Source organism: Elgaria multicarinata, chromosome 1 (genome assembly GCF_023053635.1).
Source record: "Elgaria multicarinata webbii isolate HBS135686 ecotype San Diego chromosome 1, rElgMul1.1.pri, whole genome shotgun sequence".
Lineage (NCBI taxonomy): Eukaryota > Metazoa > Chordata > Lepidosauria > Squamata > Anguidae > Elgaria > Elgaria multicarinata.
This window is the reverse complement of record NC_086171.1, coordinates 123986241-124013633: the sequence shown is the minus strand read 5'-3', so window position 1 is coordinate 124013633 and position 27393 is coordinate 123986241. Positions and strand designations below refer to the sequence as shown.

At 39.0% G+C, this 27393-nt stretch overlaps 1 protein-coding gene across 5 annotated transcripts in view; it reads right to left on the bottom strand.

The window, feature by feature from the left end:
• The window catches only part of PTBP2 (polypyrimidine tract binding protein 2), an 86537-nt gene that overhangs the window by 11190 nt on the left and 47954 nt on the right, over positions 1 to 27393 (bottom strand). For all 5 annotated transcript variants that reach the window (XM_063136172.1, XM_063136181.1, XM_063136192.1 and 2 more), the window contains 4 exons: positions 23998 to 24141; positions 15860 to 16024; positions 13355 to 13465; positions 5149 to 5344 (listed from right to left, as the gene is read on the bottom strand). In XM_063136172.1, the coding sequence (XP_062992242.1) occupies positions 5149 to 5344; positions 13355 to 13465; positions 15860 to 16024; positions 23998 to 24141 (616 nt within the window). The remainder of the gene's footprint in view (positions 1 to 5148; positions 5345 to 13354; positions 13466 to 15859; positions 16025 to 23997; positions 24142 to 27393) is intronic.

Below are 27393 nucleotides of genomic sequence, written 5' to 3'. Positions count from 1 at the left end.
ATGACAGGACATCTGAACTTGTACAGAGAAGTTTGCTACATGGATATATAAAATAGGAATCTATAGGGCCAAAACAGGCCAATTTGAGTCAGTAATCCATTTAAATAGTCTATCTTACCCAGTGATCTGTGCTGACTGTTTCCGTGTTAGGAACAACGTTAATGATCCCAAGGCCTGATACATGTGCGCCCAAAGGATAGGCAGCTGATGACCAGGAGTCCCTCTGGTGGAGATGCAAGATTGAACTGGGGGTTTGATGGGCACCATCTCTGCAGGTCCTCTCTACTTTAGCTGAGAAAGTTTCTAAGTTTTCAGACTTTACCTAGCCTGGATAAAGGTGCCATGAAACTTCTTCCTAGAGTTAGGAGGTGCAGCATCTTTTAAAAAATAATTACTATCCACCAGGTTCTCCAAACAGCTTCTTTCAGGAGAAAAGGGAAAGATCACATGCCTGTACGCATAGCTCAGGGGTGGGGAACCAGAAGCCTGAGGTCTGTGGGGCCTTTCCTACTGGTCCTTCATACTCTCTCTGAAGCTCTGCCCACTCACAGGCATGAAAAACACTTTCCCATCATTCTTGCCCTCTGCTCCTGTACTGGTCGGCCTTCTTCACAGGCATTTGGGCCCATGCTGTGGTTCTTGGGCATAGTTAGCACCTCCTACTTTTCCTGAAGTTGTTTCTGTAGGTGTTTATCCACAGTCAACACTTCCCACCTGTTGTGAAGTTTTAAAGCAGCTGTAAGGCTGGATAGGGGAGCCCTTGGTCCTGCTTGCTGCGCCCTGTGAAGTAGGCTACCAGGGTTGAATTAACTTGTAAGGACACCTCACAGGAGAATCCCTATTTCACAAGGGATAGCCTGGCGAAACAGATCAATGCTGATACCTCTGAGTGGGAGCCTTGTGAGCTTCATGTGAGACAATGTTATTATTCTTATGCCCTGCATCCTGGAAGGAGCCTTTCTAATCCTTCAGAGCTACAACTTCTGATACTAGGCACCAATAGTGGCATCTATCACAGACATAACAAGGAGATACCACTCCATGCTTCCTCCCTAAGACCTCCAGGCTGGGGGATGGGGGAGGGGAGGAACCTGTGAAGTGAGTCCAAGCTTCCACAGGCTCGATATTCCCCACCGCTGGGTTAGAGTATTCTATTTAAAAAACAGGTGAGGAAGGGGAGAGAGAATGGGTTTTAGTACTAGATTGTAATCCCCAATGAACTCCCCATCTCTCTGCCAGGTAGCAAACCAGGAAATTCTGGTCAATGTGTGCTCCTTTTTCCCCAGTCAGGAACTTTGCCATTTTAGATGAGATGGAACAGGATAACCTTTCTTGTTGGGGTAGTGATGGTTACTCCGGGGAATTGGGAGTGTGGTGCACTGTGGTGGTAGTAAAGGAGCCAGTTGACTGGAAAAACACAGATTTCTCCTGTGCTGAGGTCCTGGTTGAGAAACCTGGTGCTTGTAATGCATGGTATTCATGCTGGAAGAGAGATCAGCCCACCTGGCTTTCCACCTTGTCACAAACACTTTAGTACAGATATCCTGCTACAACAGATGAAACCACCAATAGCCCTCAGGGTGGGGTTTCCATGGAGAAGGGAATCTATCCAAATCCTTGGTTGCCTTTATCTCAAGGGTGGACAACTTCAGAGGGTCTGGGGTCCATTTTCACCCCTTGGGTTCCCCCTGCCTGCCACATTCCTGCCACCACCGAATTCAATAGTGGCAAACTGTTACAGAAGGCTAAAATGGCCAAGCCTAATTCAGAAATTCATTGGCAACCTCCCAATTTCTTTTCCTGCTGTCACAAGTTTCAGTAGTGCAGTAGGGGCCGCACTGGGGATGGTGTTGGTGCTGCATGTCTATTGCCCTCTGCGTACACACACCCTGGCTGAAAGCTCAGCGGTTCAGTATTCCATGTCGGGCATGGGGTGAGGCATATGCTGGAGGATCCTGGTACAGAACATATTGCGCCTCTCTTTGTTGGAATCAAATTTCTTCATTGAGTCTTTTGCCCTAATGAGGAGTTGGCTGTTGAGCTATTTGTAGTCCCAACCTGGGAATCAGCTTGCTGCAGTCCATAGTCATCTGGGGTAGCACACCTTCTCTGAACATGTGAAGTGGGAAGACAAGGATCCTAGTGCGAAGAGGTTCCTGTCTGGTGGTGCAAGCTCTCTGTTTTTGCACGCTTTGCCATGGGACCACTTGTGAGTATGCATGGGGCCATGTTGTCCCATCTTCTCCTTCTATTTTGCTTGCTTGCATAGTCTCTTCCTGGAGAATACACTTGCTGGACTTAGGGTGACAAAGAAGAGAAGGCCAAAAAGGAGCAGAGAAAGAAGAGAAGCCTAAAGGCTGCTAGCTCTGCAAGGGAAAACATATTGCCTTCCTGTTGAAAATCTTCCTTCTTCAAGGCACAGGATGTTTGCTTGATAAGCCCCATCTCCAGAGCCTGAAGGGAGGAGTTGCCCTAAGCAGGATGTCCTCCTTTAAAGATCATCTCAGGACAGATTCAGAGGGTAGTGATTCAGAGAACAAAAGTCACAGCTGTACATAGGGGAAAATTAAATGCTTAACAGAGGTAATGGAAGACTATGAAATGCCTTGATAACAACCTGAGGCAGTGTGTCTTGAATGCAAAGGGACAGAGAACATAATCAAAGTGTCCAATGAACTGGATAATCAAATTTCATTTCCCCCCCCACCCACCCCCACACTTTTTCAAAGGTTGTTGTTTTTAGCTAGCAATTTTTGTCATTCAATCTCTAATAGAGCCAGCTCCATACTCCCATGCAAATAAAGCAAGTGTCAATTACTAAATGACTTTTATTATCTTCCCTAGAATCACAGAACTCTGATTACCAGAACCCGCCCTTGTCTATTTTCTGAATCTTGGGGAAAACCTTCTAATTCCTTCCCCACTTGCTCAGAAGCATCTCCATTCACCAGAAGAATGGAGTGTTCATTTTGTGAACCGTTCATAGACCTTCAGCTGATGAGCGGTATAGAAATGTAATAAATAAATAAATAAATAAATAGGCTATGCTTGATGGGGAAATGTTATTTGTCCTATAATTCAATGAAGGATATAGAAGTCATTCTTATTCTGCATGTGCATTTTTCAATAATCTCACTAAGGCAAAGTCAACACAAGCACTTTCTTACAACTAGAAATTACCTTTAATATAAGGACTCATGTAGCAGTTTGACAATGATCAGCTTATTCATGTAAATGTGGTGATCAAAGTATCCAAATGCACCTTCGAATGACTCTGATTTACTTTTAGTTCTGAATTTGCAAACTTTTAAATGCTTTTTCCCCTCAGGGCTAAATTATGTCACCCTCATAATGTTATTGCTCAAGATACTAGAATAGAACTAGTAAACTTTCATAGGGAGAAATTTTCATCATGCAATTTTCTTCCATAAAGTACAAAATGTACGTCATTAAAAGGAATCAAGCACTCCTCCCGACAATAGATCTGAAAGCAAGCTTTCCTCTTTGTTGATGAATTTTTCTTCTACAAAAGATAAGTACTCATTAAAAAGGATGGGCAATTTACAAACTCAACAACTGATTGCTGCAAATGAACAAGACAACAGAGCAAAGATTATCTGTTAACATTTAATGTTCTAATCTTGGACACCCAAATAGATCCAGAAATAGCACCAGGGTATATGTACCCTGGATTGCATTAAAAACCTGAAAGGTAAGGATACATATGGGTAGTGATTCAGTTGTTCTGAATTTTACTTTACAGGCATCCTAAAATATTTTTTTCATGCCTAAACCTAGTTTGATCAGAAAGATCACTGTACTAGGCTCATTTACCACTACATATTTCTCAAGAGAGCATTATTGCTTCTTTATCTGATGCGATCCAACAAATAAATGCAAGAAAAATAATTAAATTTCATTCATTATTTATTAAATTAAATTTCATTCATTGTTTAATTTCATTCACCTACACCCATACTCACAGTTCATTGTTTTTTTCCGTTGAAGCAATGTTCATCAGCACAAAGCAAAAAGTATATTTGTCTTTTGAAAATAAAATCTGTTGCCCCAATGAAGATAATGGCAAAATGTTTATGATTTCAGGCAACAAGATTTAGCACCACCATTACATTACAAGGATTACATTTTCGAGGTTATATCTTGAAATTTTACTCTGTGTTCTGTCATCCCTATGTAATACACAAAATTACCCATTTTGACCTAAATAGTTTGGGCCCTGGTTACTTAAAGGACCCTTTGAACCACAGGAACCTGCCCAAACCTTACAAATTTCACCAAGATCTTCTGCCACGTCCCTCTGCCATCTAAAGTTAGGTAGCTGGTTAGCAGCCTATCCCTGCTACAGTTTAAATTATATTAAATTTATCATTTGATTATTATTATTATTTTTTAAAAAAACAAATTCGCCCAGTATGAGTGGAATGGAGAGTTGTGGCTAAAGTATTTGATTTTATGTCAAGTATGTGAAGAAAGCTGAACCATGGACCAAAAATATGAACTTCTTTAACGTAGTCAGTGTTGGTCAAGCCATAGTGTAAAAAACCTTGCAGGTTATGTTTATGACTTAAAGCTGGATAAGAAGCACCTTCAACAAGGTATAATGAAGACAGGTAAATTTCAGTATGACACAAACATTCAATGAGTGAGATTAATGTAAAGCCTGACGCTCTTGCTCTCAACTATGTGGGGCAAGGTAATCTCCAGCCAAGAATATTAAAGGAGGGGCTCCATGAAATGGCACATCCATTAGTACTCTGGAGGGGTATAATATAAAAATATCTCTGTTAAAGAAATGGAACAAAAGTACATCAAATAACAGCAGACCTATTAGCTTACAGGTACTCAAATGGGGAAAAATGGTAGTGATAGAAGTAAAATGAGTAAGAAATTGGTTAATAGGGTCAAAATTGGTTAAAAAGAGAAAAAGGTAGGTTGAAAATAGTAATAAATATAATTATTTTTCAGGACTTGTTCAGTATTCTCATTAATGTTTTCTAAAAAAAATTTAAAAGTATGTTAATGTAATTTGTAGATGACAACATCTTAGGAGGAACTGTACATAGCAAGAACAATTGAGAAGGGAGGGAGGAGGAAGGGAGGGAGGGAGGGAGGAGAACAAAATCATACCTAGAAGTGAAGTCTCTTTTGCAAATGCAGCAGCAATAGCTGGGTCCAGAGCTGGTTGACCATCACCAGAAGGAAGGTCAGGGCGAGTGTAATCCCTACTTTTGTCATTATTGTACTTTACATTCAAGTTGACCAATTTAGAAAAATCAATCCGTAAGGTACAGCAGGCATTATAAATATTCTGACCATCTAACGCCTGGAAGAACAAAAAAATTCTGATTAAGCATATATAACAGAATTTACAGTTGAAGACTAGAAAACTAAGCACATCTCCATAGAACTTTGCCTGAAAATGTTTTTTAAAAATACTTCCATAAACCAGACCTTGAAAGCTATGCCGCGACCTGTTAAGTAACACTACATCCCATGAGATGAAGTTAAAGCTTCTGTCTAAATTACTGCAACTTTTCCAGCACATTTTGAGCAGACCCTCATCCCACCAGTGTTATATTACATAAAGCTGCTAGAGTTTGGCCTCAATGGGATCTCCCTGTCGAATTACTACTCCCAAGCATATTTTTTTTCAAATTTTTGGGGTGGGAGAAGAATCTTTATCAAAAGCATTGCTATCTAATACAGATTTTTTTTTGAGATTTTTTAGTGACATATATTTATGGTTTTTAAATTGGGGCACGAAACGTCAAGCGTGTGGCAGCTTTGAAAAAGGTGAGTCAATACTAGGAATTGTTAGGGGGGAAAGAGACTAAAAATAAAATAGCCAGTATCTCAATGACTTTATATAAGAATATCATCTGGCTACATTTGGAAACTCTGTAGAGTTCTTGTCACCCTAGCTCAAAAATAATATGGTTGCAATAGAAAAGGTATAAGAAAGGGGCAACCAAAATGGTCAAGAAAAGGTTAAAGTGTCTGGAGCTTTTTATTTTAGTGGAATGTTGTTTGATTCCATCCTAACAGAACTTAATATTCTCTCTGTTTATTTGGAAGATGCCTTTAGTCAAGATATTTACTAGCAAAATTGTTATATTCAAGTGCATCAAATGTGGTGATACACTAGTAAACATCTGATCAACAGCAGTTCCAATCTTGCTGCTAATGAAAATGATAATTTGGGCATGTATAATTTGGAACTTATGTCAAAGTTATGAAGTTCAAAATAGGTACTCTATCCTCAGATCTAAAGTTATGCAATAAAGGTTTCCACTGAGACTGAGATGAATATGGCTAACAACAAACATACCAATTCCCTCCTCAAATGAAATGGAACGGAATTTAAATGCAAGTATTCCAGGTCAGCACAAAAGCAAACATTACAGGTGGCACTGATGGGTGGCTGATGTTTTGTTTTATATCCACCTCCTTCAACAGTACAAATGTATAAATATGAAAAGGCAAATGCTTCAAAAATAGGCTCAAATAGTTTCCGTATAGGCAGGGAATCATCATATATACAGGTAATACAGATGAACTGTCATTTGACCTATTAAATGTAGGAAATAAACACAGAACTTACTTTTCAAGTATAAAAAACGGGGGGGGGGAATGAAAAAAGAAAAACTTGAGCTCATGAGTGGCTCTAAATGAACATTCACAAAAACATCTCACAGCATGCATGCACAAAATTAGCATCTCTAAGAGGATGTAAACATTTGCCATCTGTTTTGAGACCACAAGGAAATCAATCCAACCTATGGAACACAGCCTCTGCTATGAATAGATGTGGTGATAACGCTTCTCTCCGTCTCACACCCTTCTCAAATTTCTCTCATCTCTCCCCCAACTTCAACAGTATTTTATCATCACTATAGTAAAGGAACACCAAATTATGTCATAGTATATGGACAGCAGGTGTGTTAGAACATAATCCACACATCCTAGAGACATCGTAGAAGGGGCATTCTACATTCTCACTTTTATACAGGACAGTATAGTCTACAGCTTCAGCACAGCGTTACAGTACTAGACGACAGCATTTTCCTTGCTTTCTCATCACAACTGCACGGACTAACTCTGGAGTTTTCTAGCAACCAGGCAGAGATGTCAGATACCATGATACCCAATTCAACTTTCCTTTCGAGCTGAGATTTCTACCACTCCCTTTCAACAGTGGGTAGCTTTACTTTCTAAAGAAAGCATATTCAACCCCATCAGTATCCCTATGCTCATCTAGACCCAATGAAGTACCTAGATGAATATTTTGATGCCCAGTGATATACATTGCTATCTGTGGCTAATTGTGGTTACACTGGATTCCTGTGGCTACAGCTGGATCAGGCAGAGGACCTATGAAATTATGCTTGTTTTTCAGAACCATTGTTTTTATTCATATGGAAGCATATATAAGTTTAATAGAATTAATTTTCTAATACTGTAATCTTATATGTCTACTTAGAATACCCATTGAGTTCAATGAAGCTTACTTCCAGGAAAACAGGTGTAGGAATGATTCTTTAATTGTGTGACAGTTCTAGCAATAAGACTTTGACCAGAAAAATAAATAAAGGAAATGCTGTATGCTGACATCTAAACACTGAAACTGGCATTCAAATTTTCATTAGTGTGTGATTACCCTGAAATTTCACCAGGGCTCTCTTCAAGGAAATATGTACTCATCAATACACTTCCTAAAACAATTCGTCTTACACTATAAGACTTACAGTAATTCCTAGAGTATAAAAAATTAACATTTTATAGTTAATTCCTTCCATTTGAAATTCATCACACTGCTTTTTCTATACTTAAGAATATTTAAATAGTTGATCCCTGTCGTACACAATAATGTTTGCAACACCTATGTTTATTAAATGACATGAGATGATTTGTGTGGTGATTGGTGATTTGCACTTACTAATAGTGATGAACAGTGATTTTTTCCCACTGAGCTTGGCAAAGGACACTTTAAAAGTCTCAAGAAAACACAGGAGTTATTGCAGATGTATAATCATGATCTCCAGGATTACACATTATTTTTGTTCATGACTAGATCAATTCTTCTGGAGAAGAGAGAAAAGTCTGAACTAGCACTTTTCAGTTCAACTTCTTTATCGAAGCACCAGAACTGTCATATTCTTAAGATAAAAAGGCGACTGCTTAGGTGAAAGCCTCATCTACATTATCTGGTCTCAGGTCAAAACTGGTATTCAGGGTGTGTATTGACATAAGTTGTTTTGCAGTCCATATGTTTCCTGAACAAGTGTGCATACTAACTGGCTACTATAAAATTGTTCCTCTTTTTGTGTGACTGAAAAAACAAACCAGAAAGCTAGAATTAAGCACAACTTCCCTTTATGTCCAAACTAGGGTCTATGGGTTTTAATGCTTCCAAACAAGCCAGGATCGGAAGCCTGCTTTAAATCATGCACCACTGAGTGGAATGCCAGTAAAGCTTTCATAAAGCTTTTTTAATAGGAACAACAGGAGCTGATCAGACAACATGCTGAGGCCGCTATCCATTTTACAGCAAGTGGTTAGCGAGAATGTTTAAACCATGGTTATGTAGCCATTATGGTTAGGAATGTTCACACAACACACTATGTCATGGCTCACATGACACACTAAGCCGTAACGTTTAGTACAAAACTCTTGAGCATTGTGGTTTAGCATATTGTCTGAATAGGGCCATAGAATTATTGCTTATGCTTCCTACTTTAAAAAACAACAAATTTCTCTAAATAAAAAGCTAAAATCTCTTATAACCATTTGCCTAACTGCATAACTTTATCAGGAGCAGCAGAATATTATGAGATGAATAATATCCTTTCATTGCAGGCAGAATTTGCCTTAACCCGTTTACAACAGGCATATTGGGAAAATGATGAACATCCCAGTAAGATCCTCGCACATTGACTTAAACAGCAAAAACATTCAAATGTTATTTCAGCTATTAAATATGACAGTGATATGATATACACCTCTCCCATAAATATGAACTCACAATTGTTACTGTTTTATTCTTATTTGCATAGAACTGGTTGTTCTATACATGGAACACTAAGTTTCCATTTTTAGAGTCTACCAATTTCATGAGTGGAATTCCATGAGTTACTTCTGGGCTCCTTTGCATATAGGCAAAATTATGAAAGCAATTATGAATATGAATTCTGGGAAATCACCTGGTCTGGATGAGTTTCCAACTGAGTCCTCTTAGTTCCAAAGCTTTATTGTTTTTATAATCATATTCTTGAATTGGGTTGCCTTTCTTCATAGTTAAATGATGCTTATATTACAGTGATTCCTAAGCTGGCAAGGATCATACTAACTAGCAACCTATTTCATTTATTAATGTAGATATTAAAATTCTGGCTGATAGATTGTAACAAGCTAATATGACCAGGTGAGATTTATTAACAGGTGGTTGATAATCTTAGATTAGTTGTTGATAGCTTTAAATACTGATAGAAACCATTATTGTTTCTTTGGATACCAAAAAGGTCTTTGACAAAATTCATTGGAAATTTATGCTACATTGAATTTGGCTTTCCTGTAGAATTTCTGAAATAGATCAAAATTTTATATTCAACCCCAAGAGCTAGAGCTATGACTAATGGTCTTTTTTCAGATTTCTTTTTACGTGGGTAGAATTACTAGAATGGATGTCCACTTTCTTCATTGATATTTGATTTATATTTGGAACTCCACACGTGTGGTACTAGACAGAATAGTAGAACTACTGGCTTTGAGTATGACTCTTTGGAATTTAGAATTATTCTTTATGCTAATGATCTTTTATTGTTTATTTTGAAATGCCAGTCATCTGTTCCAGCTTTGATACAGTTGATCAATACATTTGATTTGTCTGGCTAATCAATTAACTGATCAAAGTCTGAACTGATGCCGATTAGAAATACAGTATCTCATAGCCAATTGGCAATTTTGATGGTGGCCAGATTTTATTACTTACTTGTGAATACTTATTCCAAGAGACATATCTCAAATGATCGAGATAAATTTGAATAATTGGATTAATGAAATCTCACAGATCATACAAAGACAGGCATCTTTAATGTTGAGTTTGCAGGATAAGGTAATATCCTTATATTACCTTAAGATGAATATTATGCCTCAGATTGCTTATGTTATATGTGGAATTCCTCTATTTATACCTCAAAATCGTACATTCTATTTTGTTATTAGCCTAAATCAGTCTTTATGCTTGCCAGATGTTGGGACTTCAACTCCCATAAGCCCAATATGCATGGCCAATGGTCATGAATGATCTAAATAGTTATAACTGTCACAAATACAATACTTGTCACAGGCTTGTGAGCTCCCTCTTCTTGCATCCTTGATCCATTTACAGATGTCTTACAACTATAGTTTATCTTGAATAGGGCAAACTGCAATTAGGACACCTCTAAATTAGGTATCAGCAACATTTTTCACCCTCATGGTAACATTCTGGGGACCATACACAAATGAATGTGAAATCAAGAATTTTTAAGATGTATTGATTTGTTGTACTAATGTTGTTCCCTGCCTCGATCCAAAGGGAGAGGCGGGTAAGAAATAAATATATTATATTATGATTATGAGTATTATATGCAAGCAGGGGTGGGGAGGCCAAAGTCTAAAGTAGACAGGGACAAACCCCCTTTCTCTCACCCACACTCATAGGTTTTTTCAAACCTAACTGCTGCATGGGATGGCAGTGGTCAGAGATTCAAACATCATGGAAAACTATGGCTGGAGCACCATCCTGACCCTCCAAGCCATGCTTTGGAAGATCATCTGAACTTAGCCAATGAGCTACACAGTAATAGATTCAGTTAGTGTATGATAAGAATGGACTAACATACATGTTTGTATTAAATCCAAATTGAAATCCAGGTTATCTTTGAAGGAACACTATCAACCTTATATATGTATACATAAAGAACGTGGAAACAAGTTGTCATTAAAAATATGTTTTCTAAAAAACACTATCAATGTTTATCCATCATAGTATGCGTAATAGGCTTTTCTCATTAACTAGGAATGCTAACTTGTTTTTCAAAGGCAGATAAAGTTAAGATACATATACAATCAGTTTCACTCTTTAGATGGGGATGTAACCAACATGAACCAAAAACAGAATAAAGGGAATTTGATGTCAGAATCCACTTTTAAAACCTGTATAGCAAGTCTGAAAATCATAGCCACTTCATAACAGGTAGCAATGCTGACAGCAAGGCTATTTTCATCAGATTCTTTAGGAAATGTTCTCTCTTCTAGGTGCTTGATTTTCTTAAATTGCTCTTTAAACTTCCTTATTGAGCCTTCAATTTCTCTGAAGGCCACATTCTGATTCTCTATAAAGAGTACTATCTGAAAAGTAATTTTACCATTAACCTTTACAGTAAAAAGTGGTGACAAAATTCATTTAGCTTCTCTCCTGGCATTACTAGGTTTTTAAACTGACCCCTACAGATTGTGAGATATTTTATACTCAAGGGGTATATCACAAGCCACCTTGCTTTTACATTTTCTTGCAGTGTATTTAAATATTTAAGTTATTTCTTCGTATTCCCTTATGTAGCTTTTTCCATTAATTCCTGTGACAAGTTATACTGTTTAAGTAAACAAGTTGTTACAGTAAAAAACAGACTTTTATCTAGAATTCTGTAGATACAGATGGTCTTCAATATTTTTGAGCTTAGGAGAAATATGATTTCCACTTTTTATAGCAACTTCTTGGGTGTGTTTTTTACCTTGAACATTGAACTTTCTTACATCTTGATTTTAAAAATATCTTTACAACATTTACTTGCATACTGCTGCCTGCCCTAGAAAGGAAATGTCCAACTGTAGTCTCAAAATAAATGCAGAAGTTACCATTACCTAAGGAAATCATTTCATTTGACTCCTGTATTAAATGTAGTATAAAAATCTCCTTGCTACCCTGACATATCATTTTCAGAAATTTTCATACTATACCAATGTTGTTCAAAGATTAGGAACCATAAGAAGTCATCCAGTCCTTTAAAACTCTCTTGGCAATACAGAATGAACAATATTCCATATATATAAGTGGATTCTATTCAGCAACCACTGCCACCTTCAGACCTTTACTCAGCAGTATATTCAGGAACTATATAATCAGGAGCCACACAATCCTCTCCTGAAATTTGTCTTAAATCAAAAAAGTATTCAGTATTTAGATTTTCTATAAGCTGCATATAGAAAATATTAATAAATATGAACACTCACTCATATGAACAACTTACCTCAATGCACCTCCTCCAGTCTGTTTAAAAACTAGTTGGCTATGAGATAATGGCTCAAGTCATATGTCACAGCAACCCTGTTTTTTTACCATGAATGAGTCAGCACACTAGTTCACATGGCTTGATTGTTCCTGGTTGGCTCCTCCTGCCAGTGGGAGCAACAAAATAACCCATGGACATGTCTTTCTTGGGATGTTTAGAGTGACATACAAACCAGAACTCTGGCTTGTCTCTCTCCCAATAAGCCAGAGTTGTAACCCAGGGTTAAGCCAGGGTTAACGAGGCAGGAGCACCCAAGCAGAAGTGATCAAGCCACATGAACTAGCATACTCATTTATGGTAACTCAGGGTTTTAAAACAAAAACTCGGGTTCCTGTGACATGAGAACTGGGCCAGTAAGTTCTCTCTAAAGCCCTTTTCTTTAAAAATAGCCTCTTTCAATAATTTTCATTACTTTCTTATTGTTGAAGCCTCAGCAGAGAAGACTGCTGACAACAGAAAATTGGTTGTTTACATGAAAAACTGTAGCAGAGATCTTCAATGGCTACATCCACATGTAATAGTGAACCATCAATTCTGGTTTAATAAACCATGTTTTGCATGAGCCCCATATTAGTGCAAACAGCCCAATTATTTCTACTTTGCACTTCTCTTTGTGCAAGTGAGAAAACAAACTAGAAAGCTAGAATTAAGCACAACTTCACTTTATGTCCAAACCAGGGTCTAGGGGTTTATTGCTTCCAAAAAAGCCAAGACTGGAAGCCAGCTTTAAATCATGGTTTATCAAGCATGAATTGGTGGCTTACTGTGACATGTGATCACAATTCATTGAACTGATTGGAAAATATATGTTTTGGTCCCAGGTTAGTTTTCATTAGGATATCTGTGACTAAATTGCTCATTTAGGAAATATCTTTAGTTGCAGGCAATAAGATGTTGATTTATAACCTCTGAAGCTGCTTATTTTGCCCAACAAAGCAAGGTTTGGCAAAACAAGTGCTCCCAACTACTGGCTAAACAGAATTAATCAGAACTATACTTACAAGTTTTGCTTGTTGGGCATTTACCGGATCACCATACTGTAGCAGTGCTTGAAATTGGTTATTCTTTGTGAATGTGATTATTTTCAAAACTGCCCCAAATTTGGAAAATATCTGTTGAAAAACCAAAAACAAATGTAAATGGGGACTTGATTCAACAAGTTACAAAATAAAAAGTCATCAGACATACACCATGTTCTGTAAAGAGTTCCATATCAACTGATTTGATAGAGTTTCGTGGGGGCGGGTGGGGTAGCTGTGTTAGTCTGTTGCAGCAAAAACAAAGCGTCTTCTGGAACATTAAGAGATTACCAAATATATTACGACATACGCTTCCATGGACTGTATTCCATTTCATTGGATACATGAAGCATTATCCTCAGTTGGAAGGTACACTGTTTATATACAGAATAATAATACTCACTTGACTTACAGGGTAGTTGTAGTGAACACTCTAAAGCTTTCTAACAAATGCTAAATACTAGGATTATTATACGCCAATAATTAATCACTGCCTTTATAGCATGATTCTATGCATGTTTACCTGTGGTTAGACTTGTGTAGTTCATTGTATATGTGCACATAAGGTCACATTCTTAGAGTAGTTTGAATTAGGGTACTTTGGTCTAATGTTAACAACTTGTGGGATTCTTTGTCTCAGGTGCCAAAATAACTTGACCAACCTTGGATACTATCTAACATGACTGGAGGGTGGAAGAAGAGAAGGGGTGCTAACTGCTGCTCTGCCTCAGGTAGCAAAATGTCTTGTCAATTTCAAAGATGCTGATTCTGTTGTTGTTGATGATGATGTTTAAAATTTGGTAGGAACACAATATAAACATTTCTTGCAGGTTGTGTTATACTCTAGAGCAATATTCTCGAATCTGGTGATCACCATATGTTTTGAACTACAACTCCCAGCATTCCTGACTCTTGGCCATGATTGCTGGTACTAATAAAGTTGAAGTCCAAAACATCTGAAGGACACCAGGTTGAAGAAGACTGCCCCAGAAAAACTGTATTCAGTAAGAATGCTTATTTATAATAAAGGCTACAGAAGTTAAATCCCACCACAGAATTTCACAACATACTGTCAAACAAGTTTTACTAGAAGAAAGTCATGTCAGGGCTCTGCAATGGGCAAGCACCCAGTACCCAAAACCAATTGTTTTGCTATATTCCAGGTACTATAAGTGTAGTCGCACTAAAGACAGACAACCTGCACTTGTTTTTAGCGTTAAAAAAAAGTTTAGCAGGGCTTCTCTCTACTTTATTACATGATACCAAGCAATCAGTGATCATATAAAGAACACTGATTAGAATTTATATTCTGCTCCTATATGAGATTTTCACAGTTGTCTCCCATCTAATAGACAGAAGAGATCCATGTCTGCCTCAGTGCAGCAATGCTTCAGGATCAGATGCTTTCAGACCATAATGTCAGAACCATACAATTGGTTTTGGCTATACGAAGATGTCAGCAAGGTCATCATGCAGATGTGACTTAGCTTTTATTTGTAGCAGAATGCACATTCAAGGACAAGAGCAACATAGTGTGAATATACAACATCTCACTAAGAGGTGCATCCAAACCAATGCTCCCTAATTCCCCATGCTTTACAGTTGCAGTTTTGTTACCAAAGTCTGGAAAAACAGGAAGTTGCAGGAATACAAAATGAATGAAAGGGAGTTTTTTGAAGGCTGCAAAAATGTTCATGAAGTGTAAACCTTATCTGTTTCTGTTCAACTCTAATTAGAAGTATCCAAACCCTTCCACATCTAGGGGATAAAATAACCGTTCTACATCCTGAAAATGGAATGGTGTGATACCATACCTAATGAAAAGACACAGGGGGGTGAATCCAGAACTGATCCTTCTCAGAATAGAGCACTGCAATCAATGGAACCAAAGCTATTCATAACTGACTCACATTGAGTTCAATGGATCTGCTTTAAATATGACTCATTCTGGATCTAACCAAATGGTTCCACATATAAAACTGTCCGATTTTAATACTTCATGAACACCTGTATCCATAATATACAATTTGTTCCTTTATCGATTACTTTTAGACTCATCAGAATCAATTCTTATATTATTCATTTTCCCCAATGGGGTACAGGGAGAACCTTACGTTAAATATTGAGATTTGTATCATATTCTATGGCTCCCTGCCCTGCAATCGTATTTCAGAATGGTGAATGTGAAGTCCCTAATGAAAACAGTAATGCTGTATGTAATCACTCACACACACCACCACCACCACCTTAAAAGCTATTAGAACTTATCTGGCATTGTGATGTCACAATGTTACACATTCCCCCAGAAAGGGGAGGGGCAAAAGTGAAAATATGAGGATGTCATAACATGAGGCATGTTCTACTAGAAGTTGTATGGGGACATAGGCAGAGTTTCCATTTTTGGCTGTGGCTCCAAGCTTATTGAATAATGATTGACTCTCTAGTCAAAAAGCAGAAGGAAAAATCCCCACAAAATGAAAGACTTACTTGGTGGAGAACATCAAGGGTTACAGGGTAGTACATGTTGTCAATAATTATTCTAAGGACAGGACTTTGAGCTGGAGTTACTGCACTTTCACTAACGGTGGTTCCACTTATGGAAGTATTTGTTGTCTGTACTGCAGTCACTGCCTGTAGAACAGCTTGAGCTCGCTATATAAAAAGAGGAAGCATTCAAAATGAATGTATTCAGTTGTTGCCTCAAACCACCTTTATAATTAAAAAAGGTCAATGCCAATGGAATTTCTAAACATATTTAAATTTTTGACAGCATGAATATTTCTAAGCTCCAGATCTTCAGACCACTTATCAACAGTTCACGGAATCTAGACATTACATTAGAGTGCAATGCATATTTTTGTAGAATAAAATCAAGATGGCAGAGGAGAAATAGAACTTATCTGTTTCATTCTAAGCAGCGGAAACAGCAGCACCCACATCAGCTGAAGAGAAGCTAGAGATAGAATAAGCACTAGACTGGCTTCTTAGCACCAGAATTGTCCTACGTTGACATGTTGCTATAGGAATGAACAACAGTTGGCCACTGGCAAGGTCTAGAAATCTGAAAATATTCCAGATCTATAAGAAGATAAGCTTAACTTTTTAGTGGTGGGGGTTGTTTTGTGTTGCTGGGCATGAAGCCCACTGCTCCCCACACTTTCTCTTTAGTCTAACCAGTGCCAGTGATTAGAAGGAAATCTTGAGCAAAGAGAACTCTGCTGTTTGCTGCTGAGAGGAAAGGGTGAAGAAAACACGCTACTGCAAGGAAATTAAGCATTTATATTTTTAGTAATCTATTTTCTTACATGAAAACACTTAGGATTAATGCACCTTTAATATAAACTCAGTTTTAACCAAAAATCTATTCCCCCTCCTTTATCATCAGAATTTTAGATAATTTTATAAGCCTAATAAAGCATTTGTTTCATACAATACCAACTTCTAAGATACAGTCAGGAATAAAGATAAGTTTAACCAAACTTGTTAAAAGAATCTAAACAAAATTAAATATATTTCTCAAAGCATATGGTCAAACTGGTTTAGGGCAGTTAGTGAAGCATATATACACATTATTTTCCAAATCTTTATGCAGCTTTAAGAAAGCAAATCAATACATGTAAAATGTGAAGACAGCATTCCAGGCAACAAAATGTTTTTAATTTATTTATTATATTTATATACCACCCCATAGCCGAAGCTTTCTGGGCGGTTTACTGTCCATTCTAAAATGTCTTCCATTAACTACTTATACTGATCATAACTGATTGGAGGCAGCTTGCAACTTATTATTAAGGGCAGCTATATTGAAGCTAGAATGTGTTAAGGAGGGCAGAATGAATTTGGAAGGCACTGGGAGGGAGAAGGAGTCACCATGAAGGTTATTAGCAGCAGAGAGCATTATGGCAGTGGAGGTGAAGCTTTCAACCAAGGGGAACCCAAGTTAGACATCTCTGGGCCATCTTCCCTTCTGGCCCAACTTCCAGCGATGGTGACATTGTTGGCTTAGCAGCAGTCCACACTTGCCTGGTAAATACCCTTGGATAGATTGGTTAATGGAAAGGCATTAACCATCTCTGACCTGATCCAGGAAAAACATGCCAACTTGGCCTGTGTAACAGGTTCGGATGGCTGAAGGAGGTGGAAATCTCTCAGATAAATCCACCAGGATATCAGCAATAGCACCATGGACATCTCAAGGGGCAGGACATGAGGAGTAGCCACGATCTAGAAGAACAACTTTTCCCTGGCCAGCTACCCTAACCAGCAGTTGACAGTTTTTGAAACTCTGTACTTGGTATTCAGAACCCAAGACTGGATAGGGATTCTGTTACTGTACCATCCATTTCATCACCTAACAGTCTTTCTGCCCAAACAAATATAGGGACTCTCAGAGGTGCTGGGGCATGACCCCAAAGCTTTTGGTCTTGGGTAACCCACTTCAAGGTTCCCATGTCTTCATTGGCTCGTAATTCATGAGAGAACCATGGATCTGTCAAATTTTATCTGGCCTGACACATGTAGCAGGACATACTCTGGACCATTTCTTTTGTATGGGTTTATGGGGGGTGGGGTGGATAATGCATGTGTAGGGAAACCAGTGATGACTGCTTTGTCATAGACAGATCATTACCCAATTCAGATTGATCTTGTGGCCCAGTAGGGATGGAAGGCCAAATGTAAAGGTACATTTGAAAGCACCAGAAGGTTTCTTGAAATCTTTGGGGGAGTTTCCTGCAGTTTTAGCCAGCATTCTTGACAAAGCCCTAGTCTCTACCTGGGACAGGGAAAAGACTCAGTCTGTCGATATGACTGTTCCCAAACATCTTTGACACGATTGTAGAGTTGTGCCAGCTGCCTGGGACTCTGGAAAGATCCAGGCAATTAAATGACTGGGTCAACAGCTAGAGTCCAGGTGGCAGAAAAATCATAATGAGCATGACCAAACACAGGAACGAAGCCATTAAAAGGTTTACTCTGTGGCAGTGAAAACAGCAAAGAAACCTTACTCTTTTGCAGCCACTGTGTTTGCAGAATTCTTCCTAGCAAAGATTTTCCAAGTAGTAAAGAGCTTTTGCATGTAGCTCCTGGTAGTCAGCTGGTTGAGTCCTTGAAGGACTGCTCTGACTTGTTTGCATTGCATTTTGAAGATCAAACTGTTCACATTTGTACTAATTTGGATGTCAGTTTTCATAGTCAGAGATGGATGGAGCCAGGACATATTTACAATATGAAACTGGTCATATAGTTTTGTATGACTAGAGAAGATAGACAAGTTGCCAGAAGGACTAAGGCCTACAATCTGTTCTCTGGATCCTTCCCAAAATTTGAAATCTGCCATGACTGAACATACTCTATGGTCTCAGAAGTGGTGAGTGATTCCTTACGGGAAAGTGTAGCCCTTTTAAAAAAAACGGCAGAAGAGAGACCCTTACTGGGGGGGAAAACACAACAATTTCAGATCTCTACAGACCTGAATAAATACCGCCAAGTATCAAAATGTTCATTTTTTGAACAAAATTCTGGAGAGGGTTTTTGGATGTAATTGATTTTTTAGATCCATTCCAAACTGGTCTCTGGCCTGGTTATGGGAAAGAAATACCCTTAATGTTTCACTAGTGGAATACTTACACCCTAGTTACGGATACCCTGGTTACATCCAGACTAGATTGTTCTAATGCACTTTACATGGGCCTTTAAAGATCCTAGATGCTGGTGGGGGCTAAGCATTCAGACCATATTACACTAATTCTGCATCAGCTACAATGGCTGCCTATTTGCTTCCATGCCCATTCAAAGTACTTATATTGACATTTAAAGCCCTAAATCAGAGATGCAGAACAATTCTTCGATACCGAGACTGGTCAGATCAGTATCGAAGGGAGAAATGAGACTCGACGCCAACCAGGGTCGAGAGGCAGGCACATCCCACCGTGGGGCTGGACAAGCACAGATTCATAGAGGCACGCTGACAGATGTCTCCACCAGCCTTTCGTGCCCGCTCACATGTCTCCCTGGCAAGGGGATATAGAGAGAGGTCTCGATCACCATATTCCGATTGGGACAGAAGGTAATAATTGTACTTCATTTTATTTAAGAGAGTTCTAAGCCACCTTTCAAAAATAAATATTTTTCCAAAGTGATGTATAAAGTATAAAATCAGAATAAAACAAACATCACAACTATTTTTTAAAATAATAAAACTAAAAACAATATAACCATTTCATTTCATGCCAGCCATCCCATTATAAGATCTAAAAACCCATTACAGGCAGACGTCAAGGACAATTAAACATAGATATTTTAGGGCCTTTCTAAAAGTAAACAGGGAGAGAGTTTGGGGCCAGCAGCAAAAAGACCCTGGCTCTTGAGCTTGCCAGCTTAAGTAAAATTTGAAGTGGGTTCACTTTCTTCATCATTAAATGATACTTAGATTACAGTCATCCCTAAAACTAGCAAGGACCATACTAATTGTGCTAATTATCAACCGATCTAGCTGATAAATGTTGATATTAAAATATTAATGGCAATTTTAGCCAATAGACTGCAACAAGTCATTACAACATTGGTTGGACCAGATCAAGTGGGATTTATTAAAAACAGGCAGGGGGGTGATAACTTGATATTAGTTATAGATTTGATAGCTTTAAATAGAGAAAGAACTGACCAGGTGGCCATTGTCTCTTTGGACGCTGTGAAGGGCTTCAACAAAATTCATTGGAAGTTTATGCTTGCTATGTTGAGAAATTTTGGTTTCCCAATGTAATTTTTGAAGTGGATTAGAATTTTATATTTGACCCCAATGGCACCCAAGACCATTGGTTGGCTTTCGGCTTTTTTTGTGCTTGGGAAAGGTACTAGACAAGGATGTCCACTTTCCCCATTGATATATGAACTATGTTTGGAACCCCTGGCTTATGCAATTAGACAGAATAGTAGCATTCATGGGTTTGTGCATGCTGAATTTGTTTACTTGGACTTCCAAAAGGCTTTTAATAAAGTCCCCCACCAAAGACTACTGAAAAAACGTAGTAGTCATGGAATAAGAGATGTCCTCTTATGGATCAGTAACTGATTAGAGAACAGAAAACAGAGTGTAGGAATAAATGGTCAATTCTTCCAAAGGAGGGAAGTAAATAGTGGGGTCCAACAGGGATCAGTATTGGAACAAATCCTTTTCAACTTATTCATAAATGATCTGGAATTAGGAGTGAGCAGTGAAGTGGCCAAGTTTGCCAACGACACCAAATTATATAAGATTGTTAAAACACAAAGGGATTGTGAAGAGCTCCAAAGGGATCTCTCCAAGTTGGGAGAGTGGGCATCCAAATGGCAGATGCAGTTCAATGTAGGCAAGTGTAAGGCGATGCATGTTGGGGCAAAAAAAACCCAACTTCAAGTATAACCTAATGGGATCGGAGCTGGTGGTGACCAAACAAGAAAGAGATCTTGGGATTGTGGTGGACAGCTCCATGTCCACCCAGTGTGCAGCCGCTGTAAAGAAGGCAAACTTCATGTTAGGCATTATAAGAAAAGGAATTGAGAATAAAACGGCCAGAATCATACTGCCATTATACAAATCTATGGTGTGTGACCACACTTACAATACTGTGTACAGTTCTGGTCACCACACCTAAAAAAAGATATTATAGAGCTGGAAAAGTGAGGAAAGGGCAACTCAAATGATTAAGGGGCTGGAGCATCTCCCCTATGAGGGAAGGTTACATCAACTGGAATTGTTTAGCTTGGAAAAAAGCAAGCTAAGGGGAGACGTGATAGAGGTGTACAAAATTATGCGTGGTATGGAGAAACTGGATAGGGAGACATTTTTCTCCCTCTCTCAAAATACTAGAACCCAGGGTCATCCCATGAAGCTGAGTGGTGGGAGGTCCAGGACAAATAAGAGGAAGTAGCCGCCACGGCTCGGAGTGTCTTTTACCATCTTCGGTTGGTTCGCCAACTATGGCCTCTCCTGGACAGGGATAGCTTGACCACGGTGGTACAGGCATTGGTAACCTCAAGATTGGATTACAGCAACGCGCTCTATGTGGGGCTGCCCTTGAAGCTGCTCCAGAAGCTGGAGCTAGTGCAGAATGCTGCAGCTCCGCTGTTGTCTGGAGCTGCCCCTTTCCAGCATGTAACTCCTCTGCTGAGGGAACTGCACTGGCTGCCTATTCGCTACCGGGCCAGGTTTAAGGTTCTTGTACTTGTGTACAAAGCCCTAAACAACTTGGGACCAGGATACCTGAGAGAGCGCCTTCTCCCTTACAAACCTGCCCGGTCACTGAGGTCATCCGAGGGCCTGCTCCTGGTAGTTCCACCTAGATCCATCCTCCGATTGGAATCCACCAGGGGAAGAGCCTTCAGCGTGGTGGCGCCCCTCCTGTGGAATTCCCTGCCTCTGGAGGTCAGGCAGGCTCCAACCTTGTACTCCTTTTGGCGCCTCCTGAAAACATCTTTATTCCAAGAAGCCTTTCTTTAACATGCAGCCTTGGATTTCTGTGTTGGTGTTGTTTTTCTTCTTTTTAAATTTTGTTTTAACTGTTTTATTCTGTTTTTATTTTCATTTTACCTTGTACACTGCTCCAAAAATTTTTCAATGAGGAGCGGTATATAAATATTCTAAATAAATAAATAAATAAATACTTATTCACACAGCGCATAGTGAAATCATGGAACTCACTACCACAAGATGTAGTGATGACCACCAATTTGGATGGCTTTAAAAGGGGGTTGGATAAATTCCTGGAGGTGAAGGCTATCCATGGCTACTAGCCCTGATAGTTGTGTGCTACCTCCAGTATTCGAGGCAGTAAGCCTGTGTGCACCAGTTGCTGGGGAACATGGGTGGGAGGGTGCTGTTGCACCATGTCCTCCTGCCTTGCTGGTCCCTGGCTGATGGCTGGTTGGCCACTATGTAAACAGCATGCTGGACTAGATGGACCCTTGGTCTGATCCTGAATGGCACTTCTTAGGTTCTTAGTATAGCCATTTGACTTTGGTTTTTTAAAAAACATTTTCATCCCAAGTGCTAACCTCTTTAAATTTTACATGTCGAAAGTCAAGTTTAATACAGACCAATAATATGAATTCACTTTTCATCCATTAATATGCAAACTCTCCATTTGCTCAAGACTATTGGGTTTGCTCTATCAGATATTACAACACTCACTGCCATATTATTAATGGAATTTTTGGTGAGGAAGACACAAAATATATACTAAATAGGGCAGTTTCTTAAATCTCATGTTGTCTTTAAAATACCTAAGGGATGGGGGCAAGGAAAGCTGACAACACTATAAGGCTTTAGGATGACCAATGGAATCTATACTGATTCACAGTGCTGACTACATAAAGACAGCAACCAACAAGTGTAGGGCAGGATACATTACTTCTATATATCACTTTAGACCTTTAAACAACCCAGAACTGTCATTGTTTAAAATGGATACTGTTTTACACTGCTGTTTATATTTTTGATGGTTTTAAATTTGTACACTTTTTTTTTAATGTTCACTGTTTTAACATTTGTAAACCACCCAGAGAGCTTCGGCTATGGGGCGGTATATAAATTTAATAAATAAACAAAGCATGGGATAATTAACATCTTGAAATTGCAGCTACTGCTTTCATGAACTTTGTACTTAATCTAACAAGTTTCAAACTCCCACAATTAGAGAAAAAACATTTAATCAGGTGTTAAAGTCACAGAATCTAATAACCATTGATGAGCCAGCTTTTTTTTTCTTAAGTAAAAATATTTTGTAACTACAAAACAGCATGTCAAGGGTTATTCCTGAAAGATCTTACCATGTAACATACAATTCCCAAATATCACCATCACATGTAATTGGTACAAAAAAAAAATCAATGCCAAGCAAGTATTTAACATTTATAAATAAGCTAGCATTAAAAGGTGATTTGACAATTCAATTTCAAATGGGACACTAGCCCCTATACAAGGCCTAACAATGAGAAGACCAGAACAGAAAGAGTCCTAAATAACATTGCTTGTTATAGCTGTGTTAGTATGATCAAGTAAAGAACATAAGAAACGAACATGAAAATATTACCATTTGACATAGCATAGGTCAGTGCTGCTTTAATATTCTTCACAGGAAATGGGAACATCAAATGCTTAAAAAGATCTTTAAAGTTAACACCTGCAAGAGCAGTAGTTTTCTTGTTCGAGTAAGAATACTGTCTTGATCTGAAAGAATAGGTTCTAAACATCTTCAAGATCAAATAACTATAGTCTCAGTTATTTCCCAGAGTGAATATGAATATATTTTTTCAGTGACTGCATTATGGGAAGAGTAGATCAAATAAGACGAGGTTATCAGTGCTATGAAATTCAAATGGGTTATTAAAACACACTGGAAACAAGACTCTGCAATACACACATAAGAAAGTAATAAGTTCCTTTTAAAGGCGGATTTGAGGTCTTAAGCCTTTTTTTCAAATCAAATAAATGTTAAATCCTATTCAATATTAGCAATAAATATGGTATTTATCATGCAGTTATACAACAAAACCCAAATCACCTGTAAAATGTTAAACAACAAAACAGGAATCAATGAGGATCCAATGAATTTGAACTATTATAATCTTGGGAAAGCATGTGTTACCTGATTCAGTGTATTATCAGTCTTTAATTCTTTATGATTTGAATACTGGATATAAATGGGTTGGTTACGAAGGTGAGGTGTCACAGCAGAATAATAATTGACCATAGTGATAGCAGCTTCTTCTGTTGCCAATTCCAAAAATGCCTATAAAAATATTAAAAAAGAGTTTTGTAGTAATTCCGGTGTATATATCTATATTTTATTTCTGAGCTTGCCAGGCTGAATTGTAGTGTTAAAAGCACTTACCAAGGTTCCTCGGAATTTAAAGCTTAAATAACAAAAAGGTGCAATGAAAATGTGCCCCAATCCCAACAGTCCATAAAATGCTAAAATGTTCCTTCTTGAGGGCAATTATAGCCACAACTTTGCTTTCAATTTATTGAAATCAACATGTGCTTCTTTCGAGCATGTCCACTTGAACCAAACTTAGGATGCAATTCCACGCATGTTTAGACAGAAAAAGTCCTACAAACCTCAGCATTCCCCAGTGAGACTTTATTTCTGTCTAAGGATTGAACCCTCAGAGAGTCTGTGAGGTAATGAATTAAAATCGCTGACAGTTAAGGCTGTCATCTTGCTCCCCCTATTCATGGACAGATGACAACAAAAGGCTAAAAAAAAAAATCATAAAAGGTTGGAGGACAATCCCAAGAGCAATACCCAAGGGGTGGAGCATTCGTATGCGGGCTCTCCTCCCCAGAACACAGACTAGAAGAACAGGAAGAAGAGGTAGTATATGGCACAAGCCTGTCCACAGAAGCCAAGAATGGCAAGTGCTAGTCCCTGCCTTGGCTAGAGGGAAAAGCATAAAGACCTAAACAGGCAGCAGCACTCCGGGCTCCATCACCTTAAAAAACAAATGACACAAATGCCCATCAGATTATCGTGACTAAAGTTTGCCAGACCTGAATCAAAACAGGTAGGAACACTGCTCCACTGTAGCAGTTTCTGAAAAGAGATCTGCAGGCTCTAGCAACATGACAGAAGACATTGTAGCCCAATTAATGCCAGTGAGTTTTCATACTTTGCCCCCACCCCCCAAGAAGTCTGCATTTACCACAGGTTTCAACTTGGACAACAATTAAAAGCCCTTTATGTAAAAAACACCAGCTACAAAAATAACTAAATGCTCCACAGAACTGGGCAAGGTGGTATGAAAGTATTATTTTCAAAACCCTGAATGCAATAGTGTAGGAGAGTGGATCTAGATTTATATTCTTTTGCAACAGAGTATTAAAGGCCTGTGATTTCCTGACTTGGCTGAACTGAATCTGATCTAAAAGCCAGAAGTTTCTAGTTTCTGTTAGAAAAGGCTTACAGGACGCTGGAGCTGGAATTTATGGCAGCACACAAGATCCTATTGTCTATGTAATCAAAGTTTACTTTAGCGGAGGATAATGTTTGCTCAAGAGAGATTATTTTGGCTGTTTTTGTAGACACTGTTATGGTAAAGGAATCAAAAGCTTTCCTTGGGTCATATAATCATATTGGCTATATTTGCAGAAACAATATGAAAAAGGGCTATATTCTTCTAAAGCTAGTATTTCAGCTAGTTAAGGAGTTGAGGACTCTTTAACTGCATCCTCCAGTAATTTGTAAAAACACTGGGCAGTAAAAAGCCTTCCTCTGGCTCAAGAACATCCTCAAGAATTTTGCTCAACAGGATACATCACATTTCCTAGTGCTCAAAGTTGATTGTTTCCTACAAACTTATATATGCAATTTTATATTAAGAAACATAAAAGCTGACATGTAGTTTTGTGGTACTGTGGAACATACAAGTCTGTAAGCAAAGACTAATACTTGCCTCATCCATTTCCGATAGAAGTCCTTTGAATACATTAATCAAGTTTAGCAACAGCATCTAAAGTCTCTGTATGTCTGTGAGTGTGCCAGCCATGTGAAAGACAGGCTGCTTACCTGTAACTGTAGTTCTTCGAGTGGTCATCTGTGCATTCACACATATGGGCTCTGTGCCTGCACGTAGCTCGTTTCGGAAACTTCTACAGATGAGGCAAACAGTTTTGGCGGGAACCCCTCCCCACACCATCAACTGACCCTGGGTCCCTGCCCTTCTCCTCAGTTCCTTGAGGCCGAATTGCTGGCCTCTTAACTAGGAGAGAAAACACTTGGTACCGACGGCACATTAATATCGACACCAAAGTGGGGACGGTGGGTGGATTGTGTGAAAGCATAGATGACCACTCGAAGAACTACAGTTACAGGTAAGCAACCTGTCTTTCTTCTTCGTGGTCTCTGTGCATCACACATATGGGCAATTAACAAGCTTACTCCCAGGTGGAGGGTAGGTGCAGATCAATGTGCCATCTCAAGATAGAAGACAGAACTGCTTGCCTGAAATTGCAGTTTGTCCTCATTTAATGACAATGTAACAGGAAAATGGTATTTTAGTCTTACAAAATGTGTCCGATGCAGCCTTGCAAAACAAGAGCTTGCCTTACATCAGGTGAGTGTAATGTAACTTCCACTGGAGTAGAAGGAAACAGGCAGAAGGTAGTAATTGAAAAAGAACCTTCCAAAAATGTAACCTGAAATCCAAGGTTGCCATTGGCTCAGATGGATTTGATGTCCAGAGGGTGTAGCAAGACAGAAACTGCATGCTGGAATGAAACTCAGGCTCAGATAAAGCATCCGATACAGACATATCGACGACTATTTCAGCCCTAGCATATAAGGAGTGTAAAGGTAAGTGCATCCTTCAGGGAGGCTGAATAAGGTTGGAAGTCCTGAAGATCCAAGTATTTAGAGAAAAATAATAATTAAGACTTACCAAAAACTGAAAACAAACTAAAAAGAACTAAAAAGAACTATAAACCTCAGCACTCTAAAGCTTTCTCCTACGAGAAAGACAGAAGTTCCCAACGAGACATCCTTTCAGCAAGGCGGTTGAAAGAGAATTGAGGAGAAGGGTGGGGACCCAGGGTTGATGGTGGGGGGAGGGGTTCCCGCCAAAACTGTTTGCCTCAGCTATAGAAGTTTCCAAATATGTGTGATGCACAGAGACCACGAAGAAGAACCCTGTGGCTGTAAGTCATCAGTCTGAGGACTGTAGACTGTAATAACCCATATCCCTATCATGCCCAGCACATACCGTATTTCTTCGATTCTAAGACGCCATCGATTCTAAGGTGCACCCCATTTTAGAGATGTTTATATGGGGGAAAATATTCTGCCATGCATGGGGAGCGGATTGCAGGCAGGTAAGGGAAGAGATGTGGGTGGGAGCCAACTGGGGAGCACGTGCAAGGGCCCGGAGGCTTTACCAGCTGCCACCACTTCTTGCAGGGAGAGGGTCGTTGGCGAGGCGCAGCTGCGAGTCCCGGAGCGCGTCCTGCCCGCTCCCTGGCCCAGCAACTCACCTCCTGGGTGTCGCCT